This window comes from Epinephelus moara, chromosome 7 (assembly GCF_006386435.1).
Source record: "Epinephelus moara isolate mb chromosome 7, YSFRI_EMoa_1.0, whole genome shotgun sequence".
NCBI classification, from domain to species: Eukaryota; Metazoa; Chordata; class Actinopteri; order Perciformes; family Serranidae; genus Epinephelus; species Epinephelus moara.
The window spans coordinates 8,283,012-8,298,800 of NC_065512.1; the positions used below are offsets into that span (position 1 = coordinate 8,283,012).

Below are 15,789 nucleotides of genomic sequence, written 5' to 3' on the forward strand. Positions count from 1 at the left end.
CTTTTCCTCTACTCATATGAAGCCAGGATAAATCACACACAAGACTTAAAATGCTATTTTTGTGGAGGCTTTATAGTCTTCACAATTTATTGTTTCTTATCTGTGAAATTAAAGTAAATAAAGCTTTGTTTCCACTGAGGGAAATGGTTTCAGCTTACAGAAACAGACAGGAGGTCTGCACTGTGACTTGTAGTTAATTTCTGGGGAGGTGCAGGTCAGGGTATGGGGTGGGGTACCGCGTCGATTTGACACAGAAGTATAAATTCTGCCTTACTCCCTTCATTCTTTGTTTATAATTTCTCCTTTTCTTTGAGTCTTTAGCTTCTTCACCTCCCTCCTTTTGACTCTCTCCTCCTCCTCCTCCTCCTCATCCCTTCATTCCCTCCTTTATAGTCCCCACTCCCACTCACAGTCCATCCTTCTCCTGCTGTTTCTGCTTGTAACTCTGTGCTCTCCGCCATCACACTTTCTCTAATTGAAAATGCACCTCTATAGTCCTTTAATACTCCTGCAGACACACACACACACACACACACACACACACACACACACACACACACACTATGGGGAGCTGGCCCGTGCTGTGGTTTTTCCATCCCGGTGTTTACCTGGGAACAGAGCGCTGTCCTCGCTCCGCTTATTTCCCTCTGCTCCGTCTCTTTTCCTCCTCCTGTTGGCTGCAGCAGCTGACAGAGTATAAATAAAAATATATAGACTACATATACACACACAGCAGCAGGCTGTAAATCAGTGCGAGCTGTGAGGACCGCAGCATTATGACAAATACATGTGTGATATCTGTGCGCTGTAATGAGCAGGTTTAATGTGAAAGCGACACCGTAACTGAAGCGTTTTATGCGCAGAGGTAAAAACTTTAATGGAGCCCTAATAAATGTTACTTTTTAGAGAAATGGTGGTAAATGGAAACAGCTACAGGAGAGGACAAATACATGTAAAGACGAGACTTTTTACTCGGGTTGAACTTGAGCAGGAGAGGAAGCCTGTAAAGCTAAAGCCTCTTAACCTGCAGACACTGGAGCCTTTTTACACATTCAATGACATCTGACGCTTTTTACCCAATTTACGCATTATTTTTATCACGTGCGCACTTTGTCAATAGATATGAAGTGTTTCATAAAAATAAAAAAGTGTGCATGATAGATAGGTTCATTGAGAGATTTATGATGTTTGGGTCAGTGTGTTACCTTTTGTATTTATTTATTTATTTTTATTTTATTTGTTTAGGGACTGTTCTTTACTTATTAGTGGCTGGGGATGGCTTAGATGTGACTTTTGTTTATTTGTTTTTATTTTGACCCTTGCCAAAGAAAAGCATCCTGCAAACAGTTTTATTATTTGATATTTTTATGAGACAGAATAAAGTGATTTCGATGAAATGTCATTATTTTAAGCTCTGATTTGGTTGTGTTTATTTAATTATTTTTTCTGACAGAAGCTTCCCAGCCCAGTGCTTTAAAAATTATTTGACATGCCTCCCCCTTTTTTGTACCACCCCTTCACCCTTCATAAATAACAAACAGTCCCTTATTTGGTAATTCTTGAATATTTATTCTTCCTGACTGAGGCATTTGAAGCATTACACCTGATGTGTTCAAGCACTGTCGGAAAATCCACTCCAATAATAATTTCAGTTTTTACAAATGATGGAATTTTGCGGGCAGGTCTGGAAGACATGTTTTCTTCTGCTGTAAAATAAATATTAAAAACAACCATTTAAATTTCCGCTTTTTTTTTTTTACCACCCCTTCCCCCTCATAAGTAACGAACAGTCCCTTATTTGAGAGGGCTTCTGCACAGACTCTTAGCGGCACCAGAGTTAGTTATAAGCTCATTTATATCTGTAGTTCTGGGCAGGAAACAGACAAAACATCTCCGTTAAGAAAATAAAAACACAGCAAATACTCATAAAACAACAACAAAACATGAAGACACATCAAGTGACTCGTGGCTTTCTTCTGTTTGTAGCTGTAATGTCTGTATGATCATCTGTAAGGGGACTTCAGCTGATAAATCTGTCATTTATTTTACTGTAGTTTATTTGTTTTTAATAATCGCGGCTCTGCAGCTGAGTGGCGCAGATGTTTAGTGTCTAAATCACATTTATAATCGCATAACTTGAAGAAGAAGAAAAGAAAAACGCACATCCAAGATCCGAGTTTCACACAATATCGATTCATTTATTTATTTATATAGTCGGCTTTCTGGCTGCGTGACATTACATAAATACATCTGCGTAATATCCGTTTGAGATTTATTGTATTTTTCGAGATTTTTCCTTTTTTTTTAATTATTCTGGGCTTCTTCTCATTACTTTAAAAAAACATGGCGCTAACCTTGTCTTTTTAAATATTATTATATATTGTGAGACAGTTCATTTTATTAGAGTGTCTATTGAATTATAACCTTGACATGTGTTTTCATAAAAATGTTCCAAGAAAACTCAAACTGCAGTCACCAAGACAGAACCGCGGGCTGATTTCTTGTTGTCACTGCGAACATTATCAGAGTTTTCACTTACAGTTTTGATGTTTGTGTTTTCTTCTCTTGCAGAAAATTTCTCGGTAAAACAATCGTCTCGTCTGATTAGTCACATGTGACGCATTAAAGGTTGAATTCTGACGTCTTGTTTGGCATCATCACAATTACACTCTTTCTCATTAAACACATAATTTAACCTTCATCTCAGAGCAGCCGGATGCTGCTGATTACGCATTTTACGCGTAAAAACAAGCGTCAGGTGTACGTAAGGATCTCTGCGCACAGGCCCAGCACTGACCAGTCTCAGTCCTCTCATCTCCAGCTCCTCCAGAGGCTCCTGCAGTTGCTCTCCGCGCTATATATAGAGTCCTGCGTGGGGGAATCACAGTCCTTTGCCCGGGGCGGAAGGTGCTGAAACGGCCCGAGAGCTGCTGTCACTTTGGGTGCTTTACTGCATACTTTACCGCCGGGGTCAGCCGGGGTCAAGCGCTTTTTGGGACTAATTGAATATTAACGCCACGTTTGACCGTTTCCGCCCACCGTCCACGTGTCTGTGTGGTGATGAGGTCAGAACACGAACGGAAACCAAACAAAACTGGCGAGAGCTGCTTATTTTAGGCCTTTATTGTAAAAGTATATAAGTACACCGCGAGAAAAAATATTTGGATGGACTCACTGTTATAAAACATAAGCTCCATATAACCCTCTGCAGATATTTATCTGATTTAAAAGAGTAGAGGGTCAGACGCGCCCCTCGTGCCTCAGTTTTGGGTGAATGAGATGCCATTGGGGCTATAATTGGGATCCAAACAGCAAACAGTTGGTTTTACTTTTAACTGCTTGTGTTTAACGAGTTTCCTCCCACATGGATTTCAACCCACCCTTCTAACACACGCGCGCGCACACACACACACACACACTCACAGAGAATATTTACTTGTTTACTTTACACACAACCAAAACCAACACAAAAATGTATCCATGTCTTGTAGCTGCGTAAATAGCGGTTAAAATTATATCCATATACATTCAAACTGCTCGTTCCTGCCTGATCCTCTGATTTGTTGCGCAGTGATTGGTTTTAAACTCAAATGTAATAGTCATAGCGTGCGTATAATTCCCATTAAAGCGGCAGAAATGCGCACATGTTGCGCAGATCTTTGCGCAAAATAACGCCAGTTTACGTTAAAAACTGTAGATTCACTGATGAAAAGTGCATACGCAGGCCTGTAATGAGGTGTCAGAGCGAAACTATTGATTCATTTATTTATGTAGTTTGTTGTTTATTTTAAAGGCTGTGGTCACTAAAATATTCTGAAAGAGTTTATTTTTTGCACCTAATCATAGTGTTGGTACCTGCCTTTTAATTTGTTGTGATATTCTTTAACTTTATTGCGCATTTCCTGCAGATTTTGCAGCGTTATAATCCACATGCGCGCTTTAAGGCGTCTGACAAATGCGCAGCGGTGACCTTTTATTTCCAGGAGCCGCCCGCAGGTTGCCTTCAGGCCTGCAGACTCTCCTCTGCAGCTTCTTCTTCTTCTTCTTCTTCTTCTTCTTCTTTTCTGTCCTCATCTTTTCGTTTTGGGCCGCTGACAGGAAATGTGTGAAATATTTTCTTCCCCGCGGTAGAAACCGATCCGCCGCTTGTCTCCGGGCTGTGCGCCTCTTCCTGAGCATCAGGCCTGCAGACGGTCACACAGCCCGGAGACAGAGACTCAGCACAGCGGCTGGATTTAGGAGAAATGTTTGATCGATTATAGAGTTTAACCAAAAGCTGCTGCACCAGTAAAACCTGCCTGTATTATTATTTATTATCACTAATATTTATAGTATTTTTTAATAGTAATACAAGTGCTATTATTATTATTATTATTATTATTATTATTATCTTAATTTCCTTTTTGGAAAATTTGGGCCACAAAAATACAGTTTACTTGACTTAATATTTATTTAATGATTATTAACATAATTATACTTTAATAGCAGTGTTTAATGTTATGCTGGCCTTTATATCTGTTACAGTCGTATTAAACATTTTTTTCTTAACATTAGACCAAATTTAGAATATCTTGTTTTCACTTTCTCAAGACGATATTAGCCGCAGTCATTTCTTTTCTGATTTTTAAAATAAACAAATTGGTTATTCATTGATCAAAAAATTGTCCTCGGATTCAAAGTGAAATTTCATGTTTTATTAAAGTAAATTAGCTCAATTATTGTTTTCATCGAAAATAGTAGAAGAGCGGATTTGCCTTTGAGTTTTTGTCTTAAATAAAAGTATTGTAAATAAATTGGGGTGAATTTAATAGGTGACTAAAGAGCTGACAGGCCGCTGACTGAAGCCTGAATTTTAAATCTAAGATCTCCATCCGCTCTTGAGTCACCTTCATCTGAACTCCGCAAACCCACCAGTTTATGGTTAATAATGTTAATGTTTTTATCTGTGACCGACCCGAAATAATAAACTCAATAAGTCGAGCAGAGTCACAACATTTTTACTTGCTAATCCTCTCAGTCCTTGTTTGTGTCCCGCCGCAGCTCTGCTCTGCCTCCACAGTGACGCTGTGATGTGACTGTTACAGCCCCTGGTCATGATGCATCAGCGGCTCGGACGCACCGGGTGAAAAGACGGATATTAAAATGACTCTGGGATGATCGCAGTGAGGTGAGGGCCTCGGCTCTCAGCCTCAGGCCTCCATGGTCAAGCATCTGGGGAGAGGAGAGGAGAAGCTGCAGGATCTGAGAGTCAAAGCAGGGAGACATCAGAGTGTTTGGTGAGTTAATACATCATTCAGCTCAAACTGAAAAATATTATATAAAAATATTTTATTTCTCTTTTTCTATTTAAATCTGCGTGTGAAGCATGTTTAGGTTAAATAAGAGAAAAGATAATCAGCTGATGTATTTTTCCACATGCTGCATTATGGAGTTAGTTCATTAGGCTGCAGCAGTCCGGCTCACGGTTCCTCTTCCAGGACGCGCGTCTCCCTCCGCCGCCATTGGACCAAACACTTTGTCTCGCTGTCTTTCCTCACTTCTCATTGGACGCGCGGGTTTGACAGTGCGCGGGAGGGGCCGCCCCCTCTGCGCCTGAAAAAAAACTCCTCCAGAAGTGAGTATCAATCAGCGAGAAGTTAGGGGGACAGAAAGAGAAAAAGAAAGACGCGGAGTGGAAGGACGGAGAGACGCGCAAAGCGGCAGACCGCATCAAAACTATCAATCCTCCCGGACTTGATCTCACGCGCAGCCAGGATGGCACAGTCTGCCCCCAAAAGTTTGACGCGGCGTTTCTAGTCACAGTTGGGATTACTTTGGACACTTGGTGAGTTTGCGCCCCCGCTGTAAACACTGACGTGTGCATTTTTCACTGTTTTGCTTCACTGCGTTGGACGGACGGAGTGGGTTTTTCGCCGCGTCCCCCCCTTCGGGTGGATTTGAGAGAAATGAGTGAGAGGAGGCGATCTGCCGCAGCTCTGAGCTCTAGAGCCCACGCTTTTTCCGTGGAAGCCCTGATCGGCTCCAACAAGAAGAGGAAGCTCCGGGGCTGGGAGGAGAAGGAGCTGGAGTTGTCCATGGAGAGCCTCGCCACGGACGGAGAGGACCCGGCGCACTGTCTGGATATGGACCCGGGTCAGTGCGCAGACATGCACCACACCGCTCAAATGTGCGGATCTCCGTTATATCACTGCAGCGCAGCGCACAGCGACGAGTCCCGAGTCAAAACATGGCTCCACTTTCAATGACCCAACCCACGACAGGGCATGTAGCTAGAGCCTCCACGGTCTCTGTGAGAGTGTGGAGACGTTTCTCTTGTGCTCAGTGGTTCCGCTCTGCTGCAGCGCTGTAACACAAAGAGGAAAGTTTAACTGTTGCAGCCTGACGCGTTCAGGCCTGTAGAGAGAGAGTCAGTCATGTCCTGCTGTCAGGAAAATAACAGAGAATATGCGTCAGGGAGATTATCTGAAGGAGCCAATTTGCATCAAGTGAAACATCAAACAACTTAAAAATAGATCTGAGTACTCAGCACGAGGCAGAATGATTAGATGTGTGTTTTTGTCCTGGCGGGTTGGCTTGTCCAGGTTTTGACTCCGGACTGGTGACTCCCACAATCAGATCTTAGTGACATAAAAAATATGAGTCCAAAATGAGTCAGAGTTGTGCTGATGTTTGGACGCTGTTTGTTGCCAGAGTTTGGCTGCAGGCCTGAATGGAGGCCTCGGCTTCATGCACGGAGGTGCACTGGCATGAAGTAAATGAGATTAAATAATGTGAGCTGACCCCGGTGCGTTTTCTTCTTCAATATAAACAAATTGAAGACATTTTGAATTATATTATCCGCTGCTAAGAAATCAATTACCTGCGCAGGATAAGAATTAATCTGGTTGTAAAAGCGTCCGCCTTGCGCCACACGCAGAAGAGCCAACATTTTCCTGGTATCAGAGCGCACAGAAAACTTGAAGGTAAAATTTAAATCCTAATCACTCATAGAAAAATGTGTAATCAGCTTGAAAATGTTTTATAAGAAATCAAAAACGTGTGCGTAAAATGTGAAGAAGTGATACACTGCAGCAGCAGAAATGCACGGCATTTGTACCAACATCATGCAAAATGAAAAATGATAGAATACAATTGACAAGACGAACAACAATGAAGACGATTTTTAAATTACAGTATAATAAAAACAAATCATTAGATGATTAAAAAGTGGTAATATTTTGTTGTTTCAGCAGTTTTATGTTTAATATACTCACAACGAGTCAAGTTTTATATGAGCAATTTATTTTTTAAATTCACGGCTTATTTGCATCAAGTTAAATGCTTCAAATATTCTTTGGCATAAACTAACAGAATTAATTAACCACAGGTGTAATGCTGCTCTGTCCTCTACTTTTAGATTTTAAAGATGACCTGATCACGCAGAGATAAACCTGCTGAGCCTGATGTGACTTTTAACCTTCGAGTTGAGGCGTCGACACACATGAGCTTCACTTTTAAACTGACACACACAGAGCTGCGCGTCCTGCTTGTGCCAAATCTAAAAAGGAAAATCATTTAGTTTGACTGGACAGTGTTCAAGTTTGCGCTTGAGAAATGTTAAATTTGGTGAAAATGATCTTCGTGAGGATTCTGTATCCAAATACGGCCCGGCCATGATAATAATTTAATATTTAATTTGTCTTTAAATATAAAATTCATATTATGTTGTATGTAAATCTCTGTAGGAATGTAGAGACAGGCAGAAATGCAGCTGACCTCTGCGTGCTGCTCAGACAGTCTCAGGCCGATGCTGAGTCTCAGTGCCTGCTGCAGTCTGACCTCCGGGGCGCAGCGCCTTTACGCACGGCTCCTCTCTGCTCCAAAGCTGTTTGGAATTGAAAAACAAAACTTTAAAAACAAGTAAATCACTGGGAGAAAGATTTAAGCAGAGGGACTCGGTGCTCTGATGTCTCATGGAAAGATTGTTGTTCAAGTGCTGAGCTGTCTGCAGTGTGTTGAATGAGGGAGGTGAGACTAAATGTTGATTACAGCGCTGCTAATAACAAACAGCTTGTTTATGTGCGTTTTAAAAGGGCAACTTTAATCCACCAAAATTAAATCTTTGACATCATTAAACAACCCTGCAAAACTCTTTCTGTTCATCATCTCCTAGTTTTTTGTGCAGGGGAGTTTTAGGATTTGTGGCTCAATGAATTACCCAGTCCCCGGCTCCTCGCCCCCCCCGGCCCCACTCATTAGCAGACGGGTTCCTGGCAGGTTCAGCGGGTCCCTGCTCGGGTCCTAAAGCCTCCGCTTTGGCGCGTCGGGCGGCGGTGACCGAGAACAGCGAGTCTCTGTGGTCAGATTATGTGGTTTAGAGGAATCCTTAACGGAGTGATTTTATTTTTACTCAACTCCAGGCGAGGCTGGAAGCCGGCTGGTCGTATAACACGTTTATTAGCCTCAAAGACAAGGGCAGGACTGAGAAAGGCGCAGGCTCTGAACCAGGCTCGCATTTAACGGTCTGCCTGTTGGAGCTCAGCAGCTCAGTCAGCGCGGAGAAAGTAGTTTTGTTAGACCTCACAAAACTACTACAACCACATCTCCATAATACTCACCATTTAAGACTTTAATTAACAAGTTGAACTACATCTAATATAACTTGATATTTAATGCCACTTATGAAAGGCCTGACCCAAACTGTGTTTTACAAGGTGACGCTTTTCGCTTTTACGCACAGATTACGCACAGGAATAACTCCCTACAAACACCTGAAGCCTCAAAATACATCAACATTGCCGCACAATAATACACCAATACTTCTAATACAACACTGCTCCTTCGGTTCAGTGTTTCTCTAAAGACACATTTCTCAGTCCACTTTAAGATGAAAGAGATGTGTACATGAAGTTTTTACTGCCGGGTCTCCATCAGCGGAGAAACAGGTGCTCTCAGTGCGTGGATTGGGTTGCTCGGTGATTTCATGGTTGCAGATTGCTACTGTCCACTTCAGAAATCTGCTGCAACTTCATTAGATACACCAACTTCCTTTGTAAAAGATAATTTCACTTATTACACGGCCACAGCGTGCACGTTCAGCACCTAAAGCATGAGAGGACATCTTCTTTCTGTAATGTGTTCACCTCTTGATCTTTATAAGTTTCCCTTGAGAATTAATTATGTATGAAAGCTAAATAGTTTTGGCGTTATTTCACAGTATCACATGCAGCATAGTGCGCATTCTGTATGTGCTTGTAATGCCCTGAGTGCATGTTCGGGATACTTTTTTATTGCTGCAACAAAACATCAGATGGATACATGGCGGATTACACGAGATAGATTTTATGCAAGTTTCACAAATTTCGGCCTGATATATTTGGTATCTTTGGAAACGTTTTGCATTAAAATAAAATAAAGTAGAGACGTCTTTAAAAAGAAAATCAGGTGTGGACTTTCTACCTGCTTCCTAATTAAAAACAATTACAGCTGCGTGTCAGACTGGTGATGAAGATGATTCACATATCACACATTCTTCCGCATCATTAAAACCAACAAGAAGCATCAAATGTCTAAATTAAAAATAGCTACAACTTAATCACTACTAATTTAATTCATAAAAGCTCTGCGTCAGAGGAGCACCACCACAGAAATAAACATTTTTATTCACCCTCTGATTAAAAGCCTCTTTATGACTTTCGTAAAAGCACTTCCTGTCTGTGTAATGTATAATTTAATACGTGCATTGTGAGCGTCAGGCCTCCTCCTCCTCCTCCTCGTGCAGCTGTGTGGAGCTGATGTTAGTGTGAGAGCATGTGAACTGTGACACAGAGGACAGTTTGATGTGCAGCAGCGACTTGATTGAATTCAGACCAATTAGTGGCCGATTATGGATGTTAGCCTCGTTTTAATGAGGCCTGGCATGAGCTGATTGGGAGCCGGTAACCGCAAGATAGTGTGTGTGTGTGTGTGTGTGTGTGTGTGTGTGTGTGTGTGTGTGTGTGTGTGTGTAACCACAGCAGATGTCAGGGGGCAGTGTGTTCGGCTGAGTGCGCAGATTTTTCTTCATCAATAAATGTCACTTTTTATTCATCCAGCTTTAAAAACAAAAACAAGAGCTTAGAAACTGAAACCAAACCCTATAAATTCGATGCTGTGTGACTGAGAGTGCGTCTTCAGGCATTATGTTTGTCCCTACACATGAACACATGCAATATCCAGCTCCTGGTTCGGGGTTCAGACCCGTGTGTGTGTATCTGCTGAGTGGCGGAGGACAGGTCCTTCAGCCTGATGACAGGGAGCCCGGGTGGAGTCGACAGGCTCCTGCTTGGCCGCCGTTTCCCTCCTCCGCATCTCGGAGGCGTTTCTGCCAAATTATCTTAATTAATCGGGCTGCTTTTGCTCTCCGGAATGCGTCTGTTGCCTCCAAACATGCAGTTTCAGATGCTCATAGTAGATGTGAGGTCGCTGAGTGCGGCTTTTCAGGCTGTGTTGCAGATTTGAGCTTTGATTCCAGAGATCTCTTACGTGATGTCGCATTTCTGTCACAGCGGGGAAGCATTTAGATTATTATAAGACCCCAGATCTTAGATTTATGGCCTTATCTGGTGGAGGAGGCTAATTTTAGGCCTTTAAATGATTATTTATTCACTCAGATTTTTCCTCAATTTACTGCTGATATTCCAGTCCAGTCACCAGAGGAAAATGTTGGCCTTGTGCGTATCCAAACCACGAATACGTTACATTTGTACATTTTATCACAAAAGTAAGTTACTATATGAGCTGGATGGGATGTTGGCAAGTCACTGCCAAGCTGCAGGCCACTACTGGAGACCAGCAAACAACAAAACTAGTTGTGATTTAAAGATTCATTGCTGCGTTTCCAGCGGATTTTACGCACCAAACGTGGGTGCTTTGCCGAAATAGTATTTGAAGCCAAACCCTGACATTTTCCCAACTATAACCAAGTGGTTCTGTGCTTATGTTTGATTCAATAGAACTTTATTCATCCTGAAGACATTTTTTGTGCCAGAGAATGCTTCAAATTACAGTAACCACAATTTTAACTATTCACAACCAGTGGGTTCACCGGGTCAGGGTCACTCACTGGGCCCAGTTTTAGAACAATAGAGTATTAAATATCTAGAAATATACAAGAAATAAGTGTTTTCAAGGAGCATAAGCAAAAACCAGTGTCTAATAGAGGAACAATAGGAGTGGGATAAGTACAAGAGTTTCTAAAAATGAACTAAAATGGTGGAAAAAATCAAACTCCTCCTGATAATCAGTTATATTGAATTTGATATAACAATGAGAAGCAGTATTGTACATGATGTTGTAAAAAATATTGCCTAAGATATTGAAAAGATGAGACCACACTTTAAGTAAATAAATGTTTTTAGGTATATTTGCGGCATAATAACGTACAAATGTAACGTATCCATGGTTTGCGGAAACCTACAGTGCCAACATTTTTTCTGGAGATTAGGCTGGATGATTATTAAAGCCTGAAATTGACAAATTATTCCAAGGCAGGTTTCTCTCCTCTTGTTAACATGATCCACTTTAATGTCCGAAAAAGGACGTAGGACAACAAAGGTGGCATCTTACATCTTGTATATATCACTCCGCCAAACTTAGTCGTAACTGTAATAAAGCAAAAGAGCAAGATAAAACTTGTAAACAATATATGAATGTAGTTAACATTAAATTATGCAGATGCAAAATAATGCACAGAGGAAAACGAGACAATCTGGATGCGTCCTCATGAAATTGCATCTCATCTTACAATATCTAAATCCAGTTTGCAGCACTAAGATCTTGTTTGGAGTCAGTTTGTGCAAAGCATCTTGAAGAGGAGCCCCATCAGTGCAGGAGGCGGTGATGCAGCTCACAGAAAACGCAATACAACAATTTAGATAACCACCAAATGTTCTGTAAAACTCAGGAATATAGAAACAAATCGCCAAAACAGACGCGCAGAGCAGGTTTAGTCCAACTCTGTTTAACACACACTGTAAACACACACACGGTATATAGAGTCTGTATGCAGTGTATAAATGAATCCCCAGAATAATCAGATGTCCCCGGTCTCCCTCTCAAATTAAATGCCTGTTTGTGAGATCTAATCTTATTGGCCCCAAGTGAAGATTACGTTACAACAGCGCGGCCTCGTAGTTTTTTTTGTTGGGATTTGAGCCGTCCATCCTGTCCTCTTCCTGTAACACTATCAGCATGTGTAGTAAGTGTTTTTATAGAGAGCGAGGGGGCAGCTGACTGACTGATTGTGTATCTGTGTGTGCATGTGTGTGTGTGTGTGTGTGTGTGTGTGTGTGTGTGTGAGAGAGAGAGAAGTTAAAAGCAGAAGAAGGGGGGAAGTAATCATGTGTGACAGTCCTCTCTGGCTGCAGCGACACTGGAAGGATCTCCCAAGAAGATGATGGAAAGTCTCTCTCTTTCTGTGTCTCTGTGGTCATTACAGCCCTATAACTCCCCCTCCTCCTCCTCCTCCTCCTCCTCCCCTCATCCTCTCCTCCTTCTCCTCTTCCTATCTCCATCACTCCTCTCCGTTGCTCTTGTTTCCAGCGGGGTTGGCTCGGCCTGCGCTGCGGCGGTTTTTGCGCCCGGGACTCTGTCCAGTCTCTCAGCAGCTCTGCATTTGCATAACCATATTTGTGTGCCCTTAGTCTGCCAAGTCAACCTCCTCGTGTCAGGGCTCCCAATAAATAATACATTATTGGATTCTTTTTTAAAATGTTTTTCTGGGTGGTGGTGGCGGTGTTGGATATTCAGCTGTAAACTATTTCGGAGAAAAGTGAAATAAGAGATATTATGTGGTGATCTGAGGGAGAGTTTTATCTGGGTACAGTGGAGCTTTGAGGTGTCTGACATCCCAGCTGGAAAAACTATGATGCGTTTTGATATTTAACCCCGAAAGGTTTCCAGTATATTTTAAATAACAGCGCACATAAGCGACATTTAAAGGTCGGAGGCAAGTGAAAGAAATCCCTCCTTTTTATGGCAAATTCTGTTTTTCTTGAAGTGGATTTTGATGTTTAAAGTGTTGTTATTAATTGCCAGAAAAGCGGGTTTTATAATTTCCTGTTTCACTTTAAAGAAATTGAGATTAAATAATGTGGTGAAGATGAGCGTGAACTGAACTTTATAACGGTCATGCAGAGGTTTGGATGATTGTCAGGTGTTCCTGTTATTTTGTCCACCCTGGGCTGTTGGTTTAAACTAAGATGAATTAGTGAAACGTACAGCAGGCTGAGGTCATCCTGGTTGGTGTCTGGGAGTTTGAGGCTCAGACGGATGGAAAGCTCTCCTGTAGGTCTGGAACTTTTTTATCTGCTCTCACATTGTGACGGTGTTGATGACTCTGAATGGTCAGTCTGTTAAACTCGCTCCAGGAGGAGCGCTTGAAGGGAAACTTCATTTGCAGAACGCTTCCCATCGGAATCCTTCATTGTGTGGCCCAATTTAAAATTTTATATTTTCTACATCGCATTTCAAAGGCTTTACGCAACATTTATTCTGCTCTTGACATCAGCCCAGAACTCCATGACGAGTTGAGCCGGCGAGCCAAACTCGGCCGCTCCTCTCCAAGCTGCAGACGGCAGGTGATTTGGAGTCAGCGGAGAGAACCGCTGCACTTTAACACCGCGCCAAGTTTCCTGCGTAAAAGCCTAAGCATATTAATTCCACTGTTTCAGAGCTGCCTTCTCATCATCTTCCTCATTTTCCCTTCAGACTCGGAGGCGAGTCCCGGCTCGGACGGAGAGGGTCTGGCCGAGAGGACGTCGTGCTCCTTCGGCTCACCTGCCGAGCTGGCCCCGGTGCCCTGTGAACCGTCGCCCCCGGCCTCCATGGAGGAGATCCAGGTGGAGCTGCAGTGCGCAGACCTGTGGAAGCGCTTCCATGACATCGGCACGGAGATGATCATCACCAAAGCGGGCAGGTAGGCCTAACACACACACACACAGCTGCTGGAAGTAGCCCTGAAGGTATACGTGCAGCTCTGCGGCGGCCTTATGGCGCAGAGATACCGTGCGCCAAAGGCGCGTAAAATGGGATTTGCGAACTTTTACGCACAAAAAGCTTTTTTTCATTATTTCTTGAGGTCAAACCGCCAATATAGATCTTTATTGATTAAATTAGGTGCTATTTAAATAAAATTCTTGTAAGGCAATGACAACTAAGACTCGTCACACAGAGACACACAAGTTTTATCAAGTGTGTAGACGCAAAATCTGGAGACGCACCGACCACAAACACTCAAAAATGCGTCATTTAAAAAGAAACATACACTTCAGTTACACACACACACACACACACACACACACACACACACACACACACAGAGCTCTGTTTGGAGGGTGTTAATGTGTTGCACATGCAGGCCGCTCTCTCTGTTGTGTTCAGGCCTTCTCTTCGTGACGCGGCAGGTTCCTCCTGATGTCGGAGAATAAGGAGAGCTGGTTCTAATTAATCTCTCTGTAACATGCTCCGTGTTTTTCTCGCTCTCTCGGGCCAACAGTACAAACCCAGAGCAAGCGCACAAGTTGACCTGCGGATCCTGCAGGAAGGACCTTTCTCCGCAGTCTGCTGCGCCTCCACCCCCCCTCCCCTCCCCTCCCGCGCCCGGAGCGTCGCACATTTCCACTAACATTTCCCCCTCTGTTCACATCAATCGACATGACTGACATTAGCTCTAATACTGTTTCAACTCTTCACGCAAATCCCCGTTTAACAAGCTCTTTATTATCGTGTTGAGTCTGTAAAGCGTTTGGTTCTCTGATGATCAGTGAGGTGAGATAACGCTTTATATGTCCAACTAAAAATTAGATTTTGTCCAAAAAATATTTAATGGAGCAAATAATTCATGAGTGCAGCGGAGTGTTGGGACTTTAAAAGTGAAGTAACACTGAAATATTTTTTTCACCTGTATTTATTTTGTATTTAATAGCAAGGAAACTCAGTTTAGGCGCTTCAAAAAAATTATTTTTTAAAATTCACTTTCCCCCTAAAAATGCGCCAGGTGCACTTTGCGCACGCTAATAGCGCGTCTTATATGTGGGTTATTTAAATTTTCAAAATGGCTAAAAAATAATATGTGATCTGGTGTATCAGCAAGTGTTATCAGGCGGGTTTATTTATCCAAGAGGCAGCGGAAAACTCAGTTTACGCACTGGATGTGAAGCTAAATTAAACATCGCAGAACACTTTTAGAAAATGAAAAAAAATCTGTAATATTTGCTACTATAAAATTATGTTAACCTGTTATTTTAAAACCATTTTTATTCATTTTTCTGCAAAATAAAACCAGGGTTGTTTTCCAGTTTTCCCCCTCTGCTTCGAAATTTAAATCGAAATCAACCCTGATGTCGCCTTCCTCTTCCTCCTCCTCTTCCTCCTCCTCCTCCGCGCGTCACAGACTCCACTCGGCTGTTTTTATGAATTGGCTTTAAATTGGCAATCAGCTCATAAATAGAGCAACAATCATTTTTTGCGCTGAAGCGGAGTGAAGGCGGACACGACCGTCGCCGTGTGTATTTCACGGCCTGCTCATAATAAGCTCATAAATCCCGGGAAGAGAAGGGAAGCGAGAGCACAGCCCTCTGTTCTCATTAGGCAGGCCCCGGATTTACGACCTCTAAATGAAATGGGGAAAAATGCAGCGTTTGAAGTGCAAAACGAGGAATTAAGCCGAAATGTCTCCCTCTCCACATTCAGACTGTTAATAAAGGTAAAGGCTTTTTTCTTTTCTTTTTTTAGACTGTAATTTTCATGGGGTTTTGTCTCCAGCTTTAA

General features: G+C 42.4%; 1 protein-coding gene across 2 annotated transcripts in view; it reads left to right on the forward strand.

Moving 5' to 3' along the window:
• The first annotated feature begins 5,629 nt into the window (after nucleotides 1–5,629).
• The window catches only part of tbx15 (T-box transcription factor 15), a 58,619-nt gene continuing 48,459 nt past the window's right edge, over nucleotides 5,630–15,789 (forward strand). The window contains exons 1-2 of one of the 2 annotated variants that reach the window (XM_050049203.1): nucleotides 5,630–6,132; nucleotides 13,729–13,936. In XM_050049203.1, coding sequence (XP_049905160.1) covers nucleotides 5,946–6,132; nucleotides 13,729–13,936 — 395 coding nt within the window. In that variant the 5' untranslated portion in view covers nucleotides 5,630–5,945. The remainder of the gene's footprint in view (nucleotides 6,133–13,728; nucleotides 13,937–15,789) is intronic. The other variant, XM_050049204.1, reaches the window with a different exon arrangement.